This window comes from Pituophis catenifer, unplaced genomic scaffold (assembly GCF_029215685.1).
Source record: "Pituophis catenifer annectens isolate HBS135680 unplaced genomic scaffold, rPitCat1.0.hap2 SCAF_1, whole genome shotgun sequence".
NCBI lineage: Eukaryota > Metazoa > Chordata > Lepidosauria > Squamata > Colubridae > Pituophis > Pituophis catenifer.
Genome location: NW_027256881.1, coordinates 37,224,419 through 37,237,306, shown reverse-complemented (window position 1 = coordinate 37,237,306; position 12,888 = coordinate 37,224,419). Strand labels below are relative to the sequence as shown.

The following is a 12,888-nucleotide window of genomic DNA, read 5'->3' as shown; positions in this document are numbered from 1 at the left end:
TAGATGTCATTCTTTCTTTTTAGGAAAACTATATTCTGTTTGAAACTGCTCAAAGCATTGTGGTTTGATTTATGGATATAGTGAGAGGGAGGGAAGTTTTGCAAAAATGATGATGAAAGGATACGTTTTATACCTCTTTTGGAAAAAAAACTATTGCAACTGAAAAGGTCTTGCATAGAAAAATGCCCATTTTCAAAATCCTAAAAGGACTTGGTACAATCCTTTTGTATGTGCAGTCCTGTATGTGCAGAAAAGTATAGGTAACTTCTAGAATTTACTATACAGTACTTTCAATTGTGAAATCTGCTGCATATTCAAAGGAAGAAAAACTGTCCAAAATGTTTTATTGCTTATACTACTGCCCCATGTTCCTCAGAAAAGTTAATACTTTAGTTTCAAATTAAGAGACTGGAGAGAATAAGAATGTGATTTATTTTTAACTTTATTTTATATAAACAAATCAACTTTGCAGGAACTTGGGAAAAAAGTCAAATGATTTTTATATAAAAATATAACTAGCACAACTACAATTGCTATTTGTATACAAAACAAAATTTGGAAACAATGGCTGATCATCAACCATTAAATATTCCTACTTTTTATTAAACTGCTAAGTGTTTTAAGTGTAATGAAATCTATATGCCTCACTGCTGAAGTGCAAGATAGCTTTGAATCAATCCTTGAATTCTACACAAAATTATTTCATTAGAGCTATTGCAATCTTCTGGTCCATATGGTGGGTCAATGGTTAATACATCTGCCACGCATAGCATTGTTTGTGATTCTCCTTGTTCTTTTACAGGGATGTGGTTTTTTTCCAACCAGTTCTTCAAGGAGTTTTTCTTTCTGTCCAACTCTTCTTGATTATAAGTTTGACTTTTTCCCGCCATGAAGAGATGTGCAAGTTTTTCTTTGATTTCGTCATCTCTTTCAGTCACTATTTCAATATCCTGCACAGCATGTCCTAAAACAACTAAAACAGACACTTTTCCATTTTCAAGGGGATTTGCCAGAAGAATACTGTCAAGAATAAAAGGTTCATATGAGAATATGTTAAGTGATCAGATTGCTAGTTGGCTTTTTCATGCATACTAGGCCTTTCTATCAGTCTTTTGATACTGATGTATCAAAAAAGTTTAAATCAGAATGAAACAGCTGTTTTCCCAATGAAAAAACTGAAATTGGCATTACAAGCTGTCCCACAAGTTACCCAATAAACCTAGGGCTTGAGTTGCATTAGCAATCCTTGAAGTTTGTAATAACTAGATCAAAATCAAAAGCCAGAATAAGTGAGCGCTCTCCAGTTAAGACTCATAAAATATTTCGAACACATCATATACATAATGTATCTTGCATGTTTGGTAGAATGCTTTTTCATCAGATTTACATTTTCAATTGACATCATGCTAAGATGTAAGGTCAATTACCATCCAATTTACATATACTTTATTATTATACCAAATGCTAATATTGTGCAAATCATTCGATGAAGCATTTTGGTCATGAGCAAAGTATCCACCAGCGCCCATCGATAGATATATATACATACTATTTAAGCCCAGAACCGAGTAGATGTGATTCTACTGAGCTGGAGCTACAAAAAACCTTGGTTACGTAGGGAAAACCTGGCTAGAAGAAAAACATATATATATGTGATTCTACTGAGCTGGAGCTACAAAAAACCTTGGTTACGTAGGGAAAACCTGGCTAGAAGAAAAACATATATATATGATATTTTTGTAGTCAGGGTTTTTTCTCCTATGTAGATAAAGTTGTTAAATGGCCATAGTGGGATGATATCGCCAATCATCTCTTTCAGGCCTGATAGACATTTTGTGTTGTTTATTCTGAGACTTATGGGAGACTGGGATAGCACTATTTCGGTCTTTTTGGACCTCATCGGCCAGCCACACCCATATTTTATGACTCCTCCCTGTAAAGGTCAATTATTTATTCTTTTTAATTCATAGGCTCAAATTTAACAACTTTATCTACATAGGAGAAAAAACCCTGACTACAAAAATATCATACATTTGAGCCTATGAATTAAAAAGAATATATATATATATATATATATATAGTTTATTTAGTTTATTACCTGTAACCACTTTTTCCTGAAATTACCTATTTTCAAATGTCTATCCAGACAAAAATATTTAATATGTTTGCATTAAGATTTCATTTGTACAATCTCCCAATTTGTTTTTCGTTTTATACATTATAATCATCCCCTTCATTCTCCCTTAACACACGTTCTTTCTCAGAAAAAGTATTTCTATATAGAATTCACTGATACGTACTTGGCGGAAACGGGATCAACTGTTAAAACCCATCCTTTGTATTGGTGTTTCTCGGCAGCCAGTACTTTGACTTCTTTATCTACAAAGGCCAGCCATTCCAAAGGAGTTTTCCTCTGCCATTCAGTCATATTTCCTTTTTACTGAATCTAATGAGAAAAGAAAACATCATTGCCAGTAATATCCTCTGCCTCTGTATTAGGAAATTTTGCCTGTTTCCATGATTAAGAATAAAATGGCCCTGTTGGATCAAAGTCAAAGTTCATATTAGTCCAGGATTGTTTATCAGAGTGGCTAATAGCTGCCTATGAAATGCTCACAAGCAGCAGTTATATCCCTCCCTAGCTATTGTTCCCCTGACATTGATAGTTGGAATGCACACTACCTGAAGTCCAGTTGTAACATTGAATCTCAAGATTTAATAGCTCTTGATAGAGCAGCATTTCAAAAACTTACCCAGTCCTTTCTTAAACACAAAGCACCAATATGTCTTACAAGTCTACAGATTTATTGTCAAAGACTTTTTGAAAATTCAGATGTGCAATGTTACAAAGTTCACCTCTATCTGCCTGTGTGCTTCAAAAAAAAAAATCATTAAGATGGTGAAGCAGGATTTATTTTTGCAGAATCCATGCTGACTTTTCCTTAAAGAGGCTTATTCCTCTATTGCTTAGTTATCTTTCCTTTGATTACTCTTTCCACTAATTTATCTTTACCAGCCTATTATTTCCAGGATCTCCTGGAGCCCTTTTTAAAAATTACTGTCACACTGCTTACCTTCCAGCAGAGGACTGCTGTTATGATAATCACAATTTTGAGGGAATGTCTGCTCGGTTGATTTCTTACTGTACAATCTTTCCAAATGTCTTAGAATCTTAGCTTGGTAGGTTACTTTGCTTTAGCAACTCCAGTTCCCTGAGAAAATCAACACAGGCTCAGAAACTTGTCCTACATCTTCTATAGTTAAGCCAGATGCAAAGAATTAATTCAATTTCTATATGCGAATTCCTTCCATTCCTTTTTTCATTTAGAAGTCCAATCACTTTCCTTGCTGGTTTTTTTTTGTTTGTTTGTTTCGTTTCAAATATGTTTAAGTAATAACCCCAACACTCCCACCCCGGCGACAACACACATTCATACCATAATAAGTCATAACAATAATTATGATTATAGCAATCCGTATCATCTAAATCTTTTTGCTAATCCCTCTTCCGTAATGAAGATGAGGTTGCAATATCACTCCCTCGAATCATCTTTCCACAAGACTACTGTTCGTTAATATTGAACTCAGCAATGTTCTTAAAAGTATGAACCCCAATACGTACATTAATTGCAGGTCCTGGAAAAATCTGCACTTTATGAACGACCCGTTTAATCCCTCGCGGTTCTTACTGCATAGTCAAATAATCCATAAAAATACAGGGCGTTAATTAAAAAAAAAAAAGCTGGACTGCAAGATTGCAGCTATTCTTGTCATTTAAGTAGAGGTAGCGCTCGTACGCATCCTTGGAAATAAATTACAATCCGGATCTCCAGCTTCAGCAGTCACCACTGAATCAGAAAAGCCTTTAAAGATAGCGCGAAGCCGCCTCACTCCAGCCCGCCCGTCCTTTCTGGGACCCAGAAGGCACTGCGTTCAGAGGGCTCTTTATTCCCCTTCCGGAGCCGGATCTTTCCGAGGAGTCTTTCAAAAAGGATGGAACTGAATGGAACAGGGGTCTCCAACCTTGACAACTTTAAGCCTGGAGGACTTCAACTCCCAGAATTCCCCAGCCAGCAAAGCTGGGTGACACTTGTCAAGGACAGGAGCTTTGCTGGCTGGGGAATTCTGGGTGTTGAAGTCCTCCAGGCTTAAAGTTGCCAAGGTTGGAGACCTTTGGAATGGAAGAAGTCCTTTAGCAAGTTAGTCTCGTAGAATCGCTACGATTAAAAATAAAAAAAGTTTTGAGAAACTGGTTCACGGCGGACTTCACGTTTCTTTTGGTCATCTGTTTCAGGACACACTTAGGAATTTAATTCAAGAGGCGATTCCGTTTCTGATTATTACTTTCTAGTTCCTCACTTTCTGCTCCGGACTTTTAGGATTTAGCTTTTAAAAGATTTGTCTTCTGGGCCTCGTTATATATTGGCTGTCTTATTTTTGGATGACTGTGAAGGCTCTGTTAGTGGTTTTAAGCTGCTTCTAAAAGACAATTATTTTTAAAGGTAGAAGTGACGTTTGCCATCGCTGGAACCTGGAGTTTTGGCGGCTTCATGGATATTGTTTTGACAAGAGGAGGAAGTAGCTTTGATTGGCTTTCTACCTGTAACTCTTCCGAGTTTAGCCCACGGTTTTAGGAGTTTTTAGTGATCGCCCATCCAGGTATTAACTTTTTCCGGCGTTCTGTTGTTTTTGAGATCAACTAAGATAGCACTGATAACAAATCATTAAATATAGGCAAGGGCTCTGATAAATATTAGAGAAGTAAAAGAATTTGGAAAAAAAATCAATGTTTGCTTTCCCTAGCGCTTCAGTCTGCTAAAATCTCGAATGATCCTCAAACGATTTTTAAAATACATACTAAACTACTGACAAATAGATAGCAGCCGTACGTCTCAACCACTTTAAACTTTAAAACAGGCGATATTTTAAACACGCCTCTTTGCGGGGTCCTAACGTAGCTCGAAATGACGTCACATCCTATTTCCCATCTCCTCCTCCTCCCCCTTTTTCAGCCTAACGTTACTATGGAAACAAAAACTCTGTTTCCCGCCTCGCCAGTCCGCGACGGTCTCACAATTATAGTGCGCCTGCGCAATAACGGCGCAATCTATATAAGGACTGCAACCCGCATGCGCTCAGCGACAGTTGTTTTTTTTTCGTTCGCGAAAGGATGTCGCGCTACAGCCGTTATGCCGGAGGTAAGTGATGCGAGTTCAGGCGGGGTGCGAGGAAGGTGTCGTCTGTGTCTATTCCCCGTATCACGCGGTGTAGTTTCACTTTTTGGACGACACCAAGCTGTATCGATCCTAACGTTAAGGCCCGTTAGGAAATGACCCGACGCCATTTTGCACATGTTATAGTCGCTGGATGTACCGAGGCGAACTTCCTTCGAGTTGGAATTGCTAAACTTAAATGCGCAAAGACGCTGCTGGTTTGCTTGAACATTTTAGTGGAGGCGAGTAGGCACTTCATGATTTCATTGATTTTTTTTTTCTCCTTTTTTTTTTTTTTGTTACTGCTACTACCGGTCTACGGGTAAAATGGAGGCGGTGCTAAAGATGGCGGCGCCCGTGATCGGCGGGGCAGGAAGACGGTGGGGGAAACGGCGGCATCGGGCGAGCTTGCAACGGAGCAGCCGCGTGTGTGTCGGCCGCCAGGAAGCGGTGGTGGCCTAATGCGCAGGCGCGCGATGAAGCATGAGTGCCGCTATGCCTGCTTGGCCTTGTGATTCAGCGGCTTCCCGGGCCCGAGTGGGTGGAGTGGTTGGCTGGAGCGCCGTGTGTGAGCGGAGGACAGCTACTTCTGCTTTTTTGTGGAAACAACGCCAATGCACGGCGAATAAACTGCTGTAAAATAGCAGCGTTGATAGCACAGAGGTGATCACGAAAGCTAAAAAAAGAAACCACCACTATATGGTGTCCAATATGCTAAGAAACAAATAGATAACTTGGTTATCATCTGGAAGACTTCTTGCAAAAAAAGAAGGGTCCTCGACTATAGTGGAACTTATGCTCCATTAAGCATGTTTTTTTCTACTCGAACTGATCTTGTGATGACTTAAAACTTTTGGAAATTACTGTTTTCTATTTTTGCAGAAACAAAAGTGTACGTTGGCAACTTAGGAACAGGTGCTGGTAAAGGAGAACTTGAAAGGGCTTTTAGCTACTATGGCCCCTTACGTACCGTGTGGATTGCACGAAACCCTCCGGGATTTGCATTTGTTGAATTTGAAGACCCAAGGGATGCTGAAGATGCTGTTCGTGGTCTAGATGGAAAGTAAGTAGGAATACAGATTTTGTTACTGGTGAAATAACGTCCATTTTTGTAGCGGGATTAGTATGTTGACTCAAATGTTTTGCTGTTGTTAGGGTGATCTGTGGTTCCAGGGTTAGAGTGGAGTTATCAACTGGTATGCCTCGTAGGTCTCGCTATGATAGACCTCCAGCACGACGACCATTTGATCCTAATGATAGATGTTATGAGTGTGGCGAAAAAGGTCATTATGCTTATGATTGTCATCGTTATAGTCGTCGGAGAAGGAGCAGGTATGTATAGATACGAGTAATTTCGTTTTAAAGTTGTATGTAGTTTTGATTAGTAAAGTAAAATAAAGCACAATTTTTTAAAAAGTTTTAATTATGTGGGTATGTTACATTTGTTTATATTTTGTATTAAAATGTTAATATGTTAATAATCAACCTGGTCAAAACCTTTCAGGTTTCTTCGTTTGAGTCAGTCGCCTTGATTCAGAATGTCACGAGCCTTAAGATTTCATGCTGAGGCGCCTTGCAAATCCGACAATTAAGATCCTCCTAGACCTTGAGGTGATCAGCATAAGAGGCCAGATCCCCTCGAGTCATCTACACCTAGCTTCACCTTATGCTTTAAAGGGCAGAAAAATTGAGACGGTCATCGCCGTAACAGTAAATTTGGCTTTCAATTGGGCCCCCCTCCGGTTTAAAAAGAGGAACACCAGATTGACCACATTCCCAACTAGAAAAATCTTCTTGCGTCAATCAAGCCTCACCTGGCTCATTTGGCTGTCAGTTTGATCGTCGTTAGATTGAAGAGAACACCTAGATGCAGCGATCGGCTATAGATACTTCTAGATCGTCTAGATCTGCTAGACCTTGGGCCAAAGAGGGTCGACCTGCAAACTTGCAAGGTTTATTTTAAATACACATTATAGTGTTTTATATTATTATGTAATTCTAAATGTTATACCTTTTAACATCTTTATTAGGTAGTAAAAATATTCGAGAAATAGGCCCTGAATTTTTCAACTGACGGACACTAATTTTTAGATAGCTGATGTTTTGGCTTCAGCGAGGGCTCAGATGCTAATTGTTGAATATGTAATCTAATTTTTTCGTCTAACTGTGAAACTAGGTCACGGTCTCGGTCTCATTCAAGGTCCAGAGGAAGAAGATATTCTCGCTCACGCAGCCGAAGTCGTGGCAGGAGGTAAGCATTTACATATGTGGAACATTCTAGCTTTAGTAGGCAAAGAATAATATAACTGTAAGTCTATTTCCATTTAGATCCAGATCTATCTCAGCTCGCAGATCTAGATCTCTGTCTCCTCGTAGATCCAGATCTATATCGCCACGTAGATCCCGTTCAGGTTCTTTAAAGAGATCAAGGTAATTTGGCTAATATTTATAGTGATTGTAAAATAGGCAGCTCTTAGTTTTTGAATGCTTTGTGTGCAAATCAGGTTAACAGCTGCCAGTATTGTGAATTTTGTGTGTATTGTACAGGGAGTCCTCAACTTCCAACCATTCATTTAGTGACTGAAGTTACAATAGCACAGAAAAAAAGGGAATTATGACCCTTTTTCACACTTAATGACCATTGTAGCACTCCCATGGTCACGTGATCAAAATTTGGGTTCTTGGTAACTGACTCAATACAGTGTCCTGGGGTCAGAACGTTTGGGTTCAATTGTGATCATAGATTGAGGACTACCTGTAATGGATGATCTTTTTGCATTTTATGCATTTGTTAAGGGTTAAGTTAGTTGTGCAGTTTTATGATGAATCTCTGGCTCAGCCAAGTGATGGCTTGCTTTTGGAGTAGTTTGGCTGGTGATAAAGAATGCTCACTTTATGTAGCTCATGCTGGCTTTCTTGCTTTGAGTGCTCTTAGTTTACTGAACTATACTGTATTCCTCAGATTGCTTATGATGAGAGCGAGTTGCCAGGTACTCTGGAGATCAGTAGCATCCATTGCCACATTGAGAGATCACTCACCATCAATAGGTGCAGGCAGCACTAGCATCCAGTGGTGTGAATGAGAAGCCTCTCCACTGATACAATGAAAAATAATGGAGCATAAAAATGAGCATTAGTAGAAAAATTCCATCACCAGTTGAAGCTGTCACTTTCAAGAAAACAAGCCACATGAAGCCTCGCAACTAGACTCACCCAGTGAGATCTGTTGTGACAGAGTGAGGAGAATCAAATCTTTTTTTTTTTTTTTTGCCAAGTGACTGCTTGTGGGGAAAAACCACCATATACAGAGTTCTATAGATTTGGAGTCTTAAAATTTGCAGTTTTATTCTGTTTTAAACTAAAAGGAACCCCTGGAAAATGGTTGCCTGCATATTATAGCTGCCTGTCTAGAATCTTACTTTAATGGCATATTTCTATTTACCCAAGTAGTAATCTGGAATAATCACATTTTTGGCCTATGTGACTATTCAGGAACTGGAACACTCTAGTATTGGATTTTTTTTTTTTTATCCAGGTCTCGATCAAGATCCAGGTCGAGGTCAAGGTCCATTTCACGGCCCAGAAGCAGGTAAACTTCCATTTGTGGACATTCAAAGCAACAATTAAAAGTTAAATTTGCTCTGGGTAACTAATCCTAAACCACTGCTAGAAAGTTTAGCTCAGGGGTCTGCAATCTTAAACACTCAAAAAGCCATTTGGACCTGTTTCCCACAGAAAACACCTGGAGCCACAAAATCTGGGTAAGCATGGTCAACTCGACGTCACCCACCCAGTCATGTAGGTTCCACGCCTACCCAGGTTTTGTGGCTCCTGGTGTTTTATGTGGGAAACTGGTCTCTCCCACTCATCCCTCTCCCTCCCTTTCCTTCCCCCCCATCATGTGTGTGTGTATGTGTGTGTGTGTGTGTTCCCTCTTGAACCATTTCCAAAAACAGGCAAGGGTTGGTGGGGTTTTTGGGGGGGTGGCTGATGAGGTGGTTCTTTAAGTGCTTTTTACTGTATTATTTAAATTGAGTCATTTCAGGTTCCCAGATAAATGAAGCTCTTTCGTTCCCCCTGTTGTGGCTTCCTGCCGGCTGACCCACCACTGGCTGGCCTCGCCCTCCCCTCTCAGTCACTTGTCACCTGAGAAGGTAAGGGCGACGGTGACGGATGGAGGCTTGCTCCATATTCCAGAGCGGGAGTGAAGCAGCCCTGTACTTGCCTCTTCTTCTGGCCCTTATTGGTGTTGAGGTCACTCGGGGAGACACGTGACTTTCTCTCCGACCTGAGACACTGGCCCAGCTGCCGCTGACACCGAGGCCCTCACCACCTTCATTACCTCATTGCTCCTGCTTTGTGCAGCACATTTAAATTTAGTGCGCTTCACAATGGGGGAGACGGCATCCCGTTCTTCCTGGAGCCCATTACAATGCAGAGCATTGGCTGCAGCCAGGCCAGGCCAGTGTCTCAGGGCAGAGAGAGCAACAACAAAGGCTGAAAGAAGAGACAAGTACAGGGCTGCTTCACTTCCACTCTGGTATATGGAGCGAGTCTCCAGCCGCCACTGTTGCCCTTACCTTCTCAGGCAAGGAGTGACTGGGAGGGGAGGGCGGTGGGGTGGGGCCAACCAGTGGTGGGATCTGGTTTGGCAGGGAGCCACAGCAAAGGGGCCAAAGAGCCGCATGCTGCTCCAGAGCCGCAGGTTGCAGGCACCCGGTAAAGCTTAATTGGAAATAATGTTTATTTTGCCATATTTTTTGGGGGGGGGATGGCGCTTTTTGTATAAGCACATGCACACAATTTATAGAATGAAAACAGTATTATGAACTTTGTATTTGTGGAGTTCCAAAAATTTGGGTTTCGAATATTTGATATAAAACTGTTGCAAAATGTTTACCATCAGATCACACCTGCATTTTGTAAAATAAGACTCATGACTAAAGTAAATGAGTATGTTAAATGTTAATCAAAATTAATTGATATTTCAACAGCCGCTCTAAATCACGATCACCATCTTTAAAGAGAAGGTAAGTTGAGTCTATAGGTTGAATTATTTATATTGTTACAGTTAACTAAGAAAAAGTAATTTATAGTAATGGTCTCTGCATAGATCTGTGGAGAATACAGAATATTGTATTGTGAGGTTCTTCAACTAACTCGGGTGTTAAACCTGATCACATCGTGTGATGTATCAGGTTTGTTTTTGCCCTTGTGGGGCCGGGTTGGGCATGGCTTGCGCGAGCTGTACCTGGCCCGTGGGCCGTGTTTGACACTCCTGATCTTTAAAAAAAAAAAAAGTTATAGATACATAACAGTAAAATTTTGCAAGTTTTATTAGTGTGAATTAATATTCAGAGCCTCACTCCAAAATAGGAAGTTCTTACATATCTTAAATCATTGAGCACATCTTGATTGTTTTAATGGACAATAAACTTAAATGGCTCATAGTCAGACTGAGAAGGTATAGAGTTATAACTGGCCCTGAATAAACTTTGGGGGAAAGTCTGCTGTAGTGCAGAATAATCAAATCTATGTTTTGAATGACAGTTACTTATCCAAGCAAAATAAATCTAGATGTTTAAACCAATTTAGAAATGTATTTAAGAGCATTTTACTTGATTTAATCTTCAGTCTTGCTTTTTCAGTTTTGATATGAGCCATTTATATCCATTCTCCATTAATTCACGGTAAGTATGCTGCTTCTTGAACGCTTTGAAAGCTTGGCAATACTTTCTTGTGGGAAAGGGGGTGCATGAAATGTAGAAATTTTGCTTTGATACTTCACATTAAAAATTTACATGGTTTCCACTTGATTTCTAACATGTTCTTTCACAAGAATAACCCAAATAATTTAACCATTAGGATTAAATTTATTATTATTGCCCTAGATGTAGTAATGGGCCTAATTATAACACTAATCCATTAATCTAGTCAAACTTTTTATTAAATTAACTTCTTGTGACTTGGTTTCTCCTTGCCCCCACCCTTTTTGTTTTTGTTTTTTTACTTCCAGCCGTTCACCATCGGGAAGCCCTCGAAGAAGTATCAGTCCTGAAAGATTGGATTAGAATGGCAAAGAACGTGTTAGGAAAAATATTGTTTACGTAATGTTAAGGGATTTCTTTATTGAGAAATATAAGGATTTAGTTCGCTGAAGAAAATCTTTTCTAGGGTTAATGCAGCAAGGATCTGGATCTTTTAGTAAAAGCTGTAAAAGCTGCTACAGTAGACTATAGTGCACAATTTCTTGTATGTAACAACATCCTATGATCTCAACTGTGTCTTTTTATGGGCACGTGAAATAAAATGTGTTTCTAACTTTGCTATAATGTTATTTGCTTCTGTTAATATTTCAAGTGCATGTTGAAAGCAAACTCCAAACAGATACCTTAGTGTTGTATCCAAATGCTGTGCAAGGATATATTAACTTGTTACTACTAAGCTGCCTGCAGTAGACTTATGTGGTTAGGCACAATCCTAATGACTTGAAATGGTGTAGCAAGGAAGCTGCTTGTCTGATTTTGTAATATAGATTGATTTGATCTGTTAATTCATAACTGCAGGATACTATTGTGTCTTATTCCAGGCAGAGTTAAGTATTTAAAGACAAGTCCAAGATAAATTTAGATGGCAACTTGACTCCAATTTGGAATTATTTAACAAAGTGATTAGGTATTTGTCCTCTAGTCAGATAAGGTATGTTGAGATTTGGGCAAGAGCAGTATTATTGTTCTCCAAAATTTTAAGAGTGTTATATTAGATCTAGTCCCTTGTACTGAATTCACTGAGAATTTTTGCTGCTATCTGTCAAAATTACAAGGAATTTATTAAAGCAGTTAAACACTGCTTTTATAGGGAAAAAAAACACAGGCTTAAGTATTATTCCACATTTTATTTTCTTTGTATCCTTTCTTCTCATGAAATTCAGTATGAAGTTGTTGCTTCCCATCCCTAGATTAATCTTGTAAAATAAATGGAATAAGATCCGAAATCACTCAGTGAGATTGCATGGCTAAGGGAAAACTTAAATTTGGGTTTGATCCTAGTCTTACACACACTGTACCACACACTTAACCTCTTATATGAAGAATAATACCAGACTACTAAACATCATTTTCTATTGGTGGATGAAATTTAAGAACAATTCAAGTAACACTGCAATATCTCAGTACAGCTATACTGTTTCCCCAGCTTGCTTGTATCAGCTTTAAGGAGCAACATATCTCAAAGCAACTTTTGGACTTCAAAAGCAAAATGCTGCATATCCCCCGTGTCAACACTTTGATTCAAGTATTTCTACAAAAAGACACATGACTTTAGCTACACTTCATACATTTTTAGGATTGCAGGGATTCTGCAGTAAAAGGCAGGAATTTGCATTAAATAAGTTGCAGTGCTTTTTAAGGGATGCTGTATAGTTTAATGCTTAGCATGGCTACAGTATTTCCCCAGTTGTCTGATTGCATTTCCTTGCCATTTTTTATAGTCCTTCCTATTGGCCACTGTATTCCTATAAACTGAATAAATTATAAAAGGTGAAGTATCCTTCTGTGTTGAGAACAAACTTTTATTGAAATAAAGCTTCAATAGCTACTTTGACACAAATTCATTTCTTTGGTTAATTGTAGAGACTATTTTAGCTTCATTCCTTAAAAACTGCCATTAACTGCAG

At 39.0% G+C, this 12,888-nt stretch overlaps 2 protein-coding genes across 6 annotated transcripts; one reads left to right on the top strand and one right to left on the bottom strand.

Annotated features, from left to right (window-relative positions):
- Window positions 1-486: 486 nt before the first annotated feature.
- GEMIN6 (gem nuclear organelle associated protein 6) lies at window positions 487-3,896 on the bottom strand. 2 transcript variants are annotated; one of them, XM_070947928.1, is made up of 4 exons: window positions 3,623-3,896; window positions 3,075-3,212; window positions 2,301-2,446; window positions 487-1,020 (listed from the first exon to the last, which is right to left on the bottom strand). In XM_070947928.1, exons 3-4 carry the CDS (start codon window positions 2,426-2,428, stop codon window positions 645-647), a joined length of 504 nt encoding a protein of 167 aa, XP_070804029.1. In that variant the 5' UTR covers window positions 2,429-2,446; window positions 3,075-3,212; window positions 3,623-3,896; the 3' UTR covers window positions 487-644. The 2 variants fall into 2 exon arrangements, with proteins under 2 accessions (XP_070804029.1, XP_070804021.1); XM_070947920.1 differs by lacking the exon at window positions 3,075-3,212.
- A 1,217-nt stretch (window positions 3,897-5,113) lies between these two features.
- Window positions 5,114-11,545, top strand: SRSF7 (serine and arginine rich splicing factor 7). 4 transcript variants are annotated; one of them, XM_070932283.1, is made up of 10 exons: window positions 5,182-5,198; window positions 5,361-5,455; window positions 6,096-6,276; window positions 6,369-6,545; window positions 7,390-7,464; window positions 7,542-7,643; window positions 8,749-8,802; window positions 10,208-10,243; window positions 10,862-10,903; window positions 11,230-11,545. In XM_070932283.1, exons 2-10 carry the CDS (start codon window positions 5,413-5,415, stop codon window positions 11,282-11,284), a joined length of 765 nt encoding a protein of 254 aa, XP_070788384.1. In that variant the 5' UTR covers window positions 5,182-5,198; window positions 5,361-5,412; the 3' UTR covers window positions 11,285-11,545. The 4 variants fall into 4 exon arrangements, with proteins under 4 accessions (XP_070788385.1, XP_070788387.1, XP_070788384.1 ...); XM_070932284.1 differs by lacking the exon at window positions 5,361-5,455 and having other exon boundaries at window positions 5,114-5,198; XM_070932286.1 differs by lacking the exons at window positions 5,361-5,455; window positions 10,862-10,903 and having other exon boundaries at window positions 5,114-5,198.
- The last annotated feature ends 1,343 nt before the right edge of the window (window positions 11,546-12,888 follow it).

Coding starts and splice junctions, on each gene's coding strand:
- SRSF7 (XM_070932283.1), top strand. CDS start 5,413: ATGCGCAAAGACGCTGCTGGTTTGCTTGAACATTTTAGTGGAG. Junction 6,277..6,368: donor GTTCGTGGTCTAGATGGAAA/GTAAGTAGGAAT, acceptor TGCTGTTGTTAG/GGTGATCTGTGGTTCCAGGG. Junction 6,546..7,389: donor AGTCGTCGGAGAAGGAGCAG/GTATGTATAGAT, acceptor CTGTGAAACTAG/GTCACGGTCTCGGTCTCATT.
- GEMIN6 (XM_070947928.1), bottom strand. CDS start 2,428: ATGACTGAATGGCAGAGGAAAACTCCTTTGGAATGGCTGGCCTTTGTA. Junction 1,021..2,300: donor GTTGATCCCGTTTCCGCCAA/GTACGTATCAGT, acceptor TATTCTTGACAG/TATTCTTCTGGCAAATCCCC.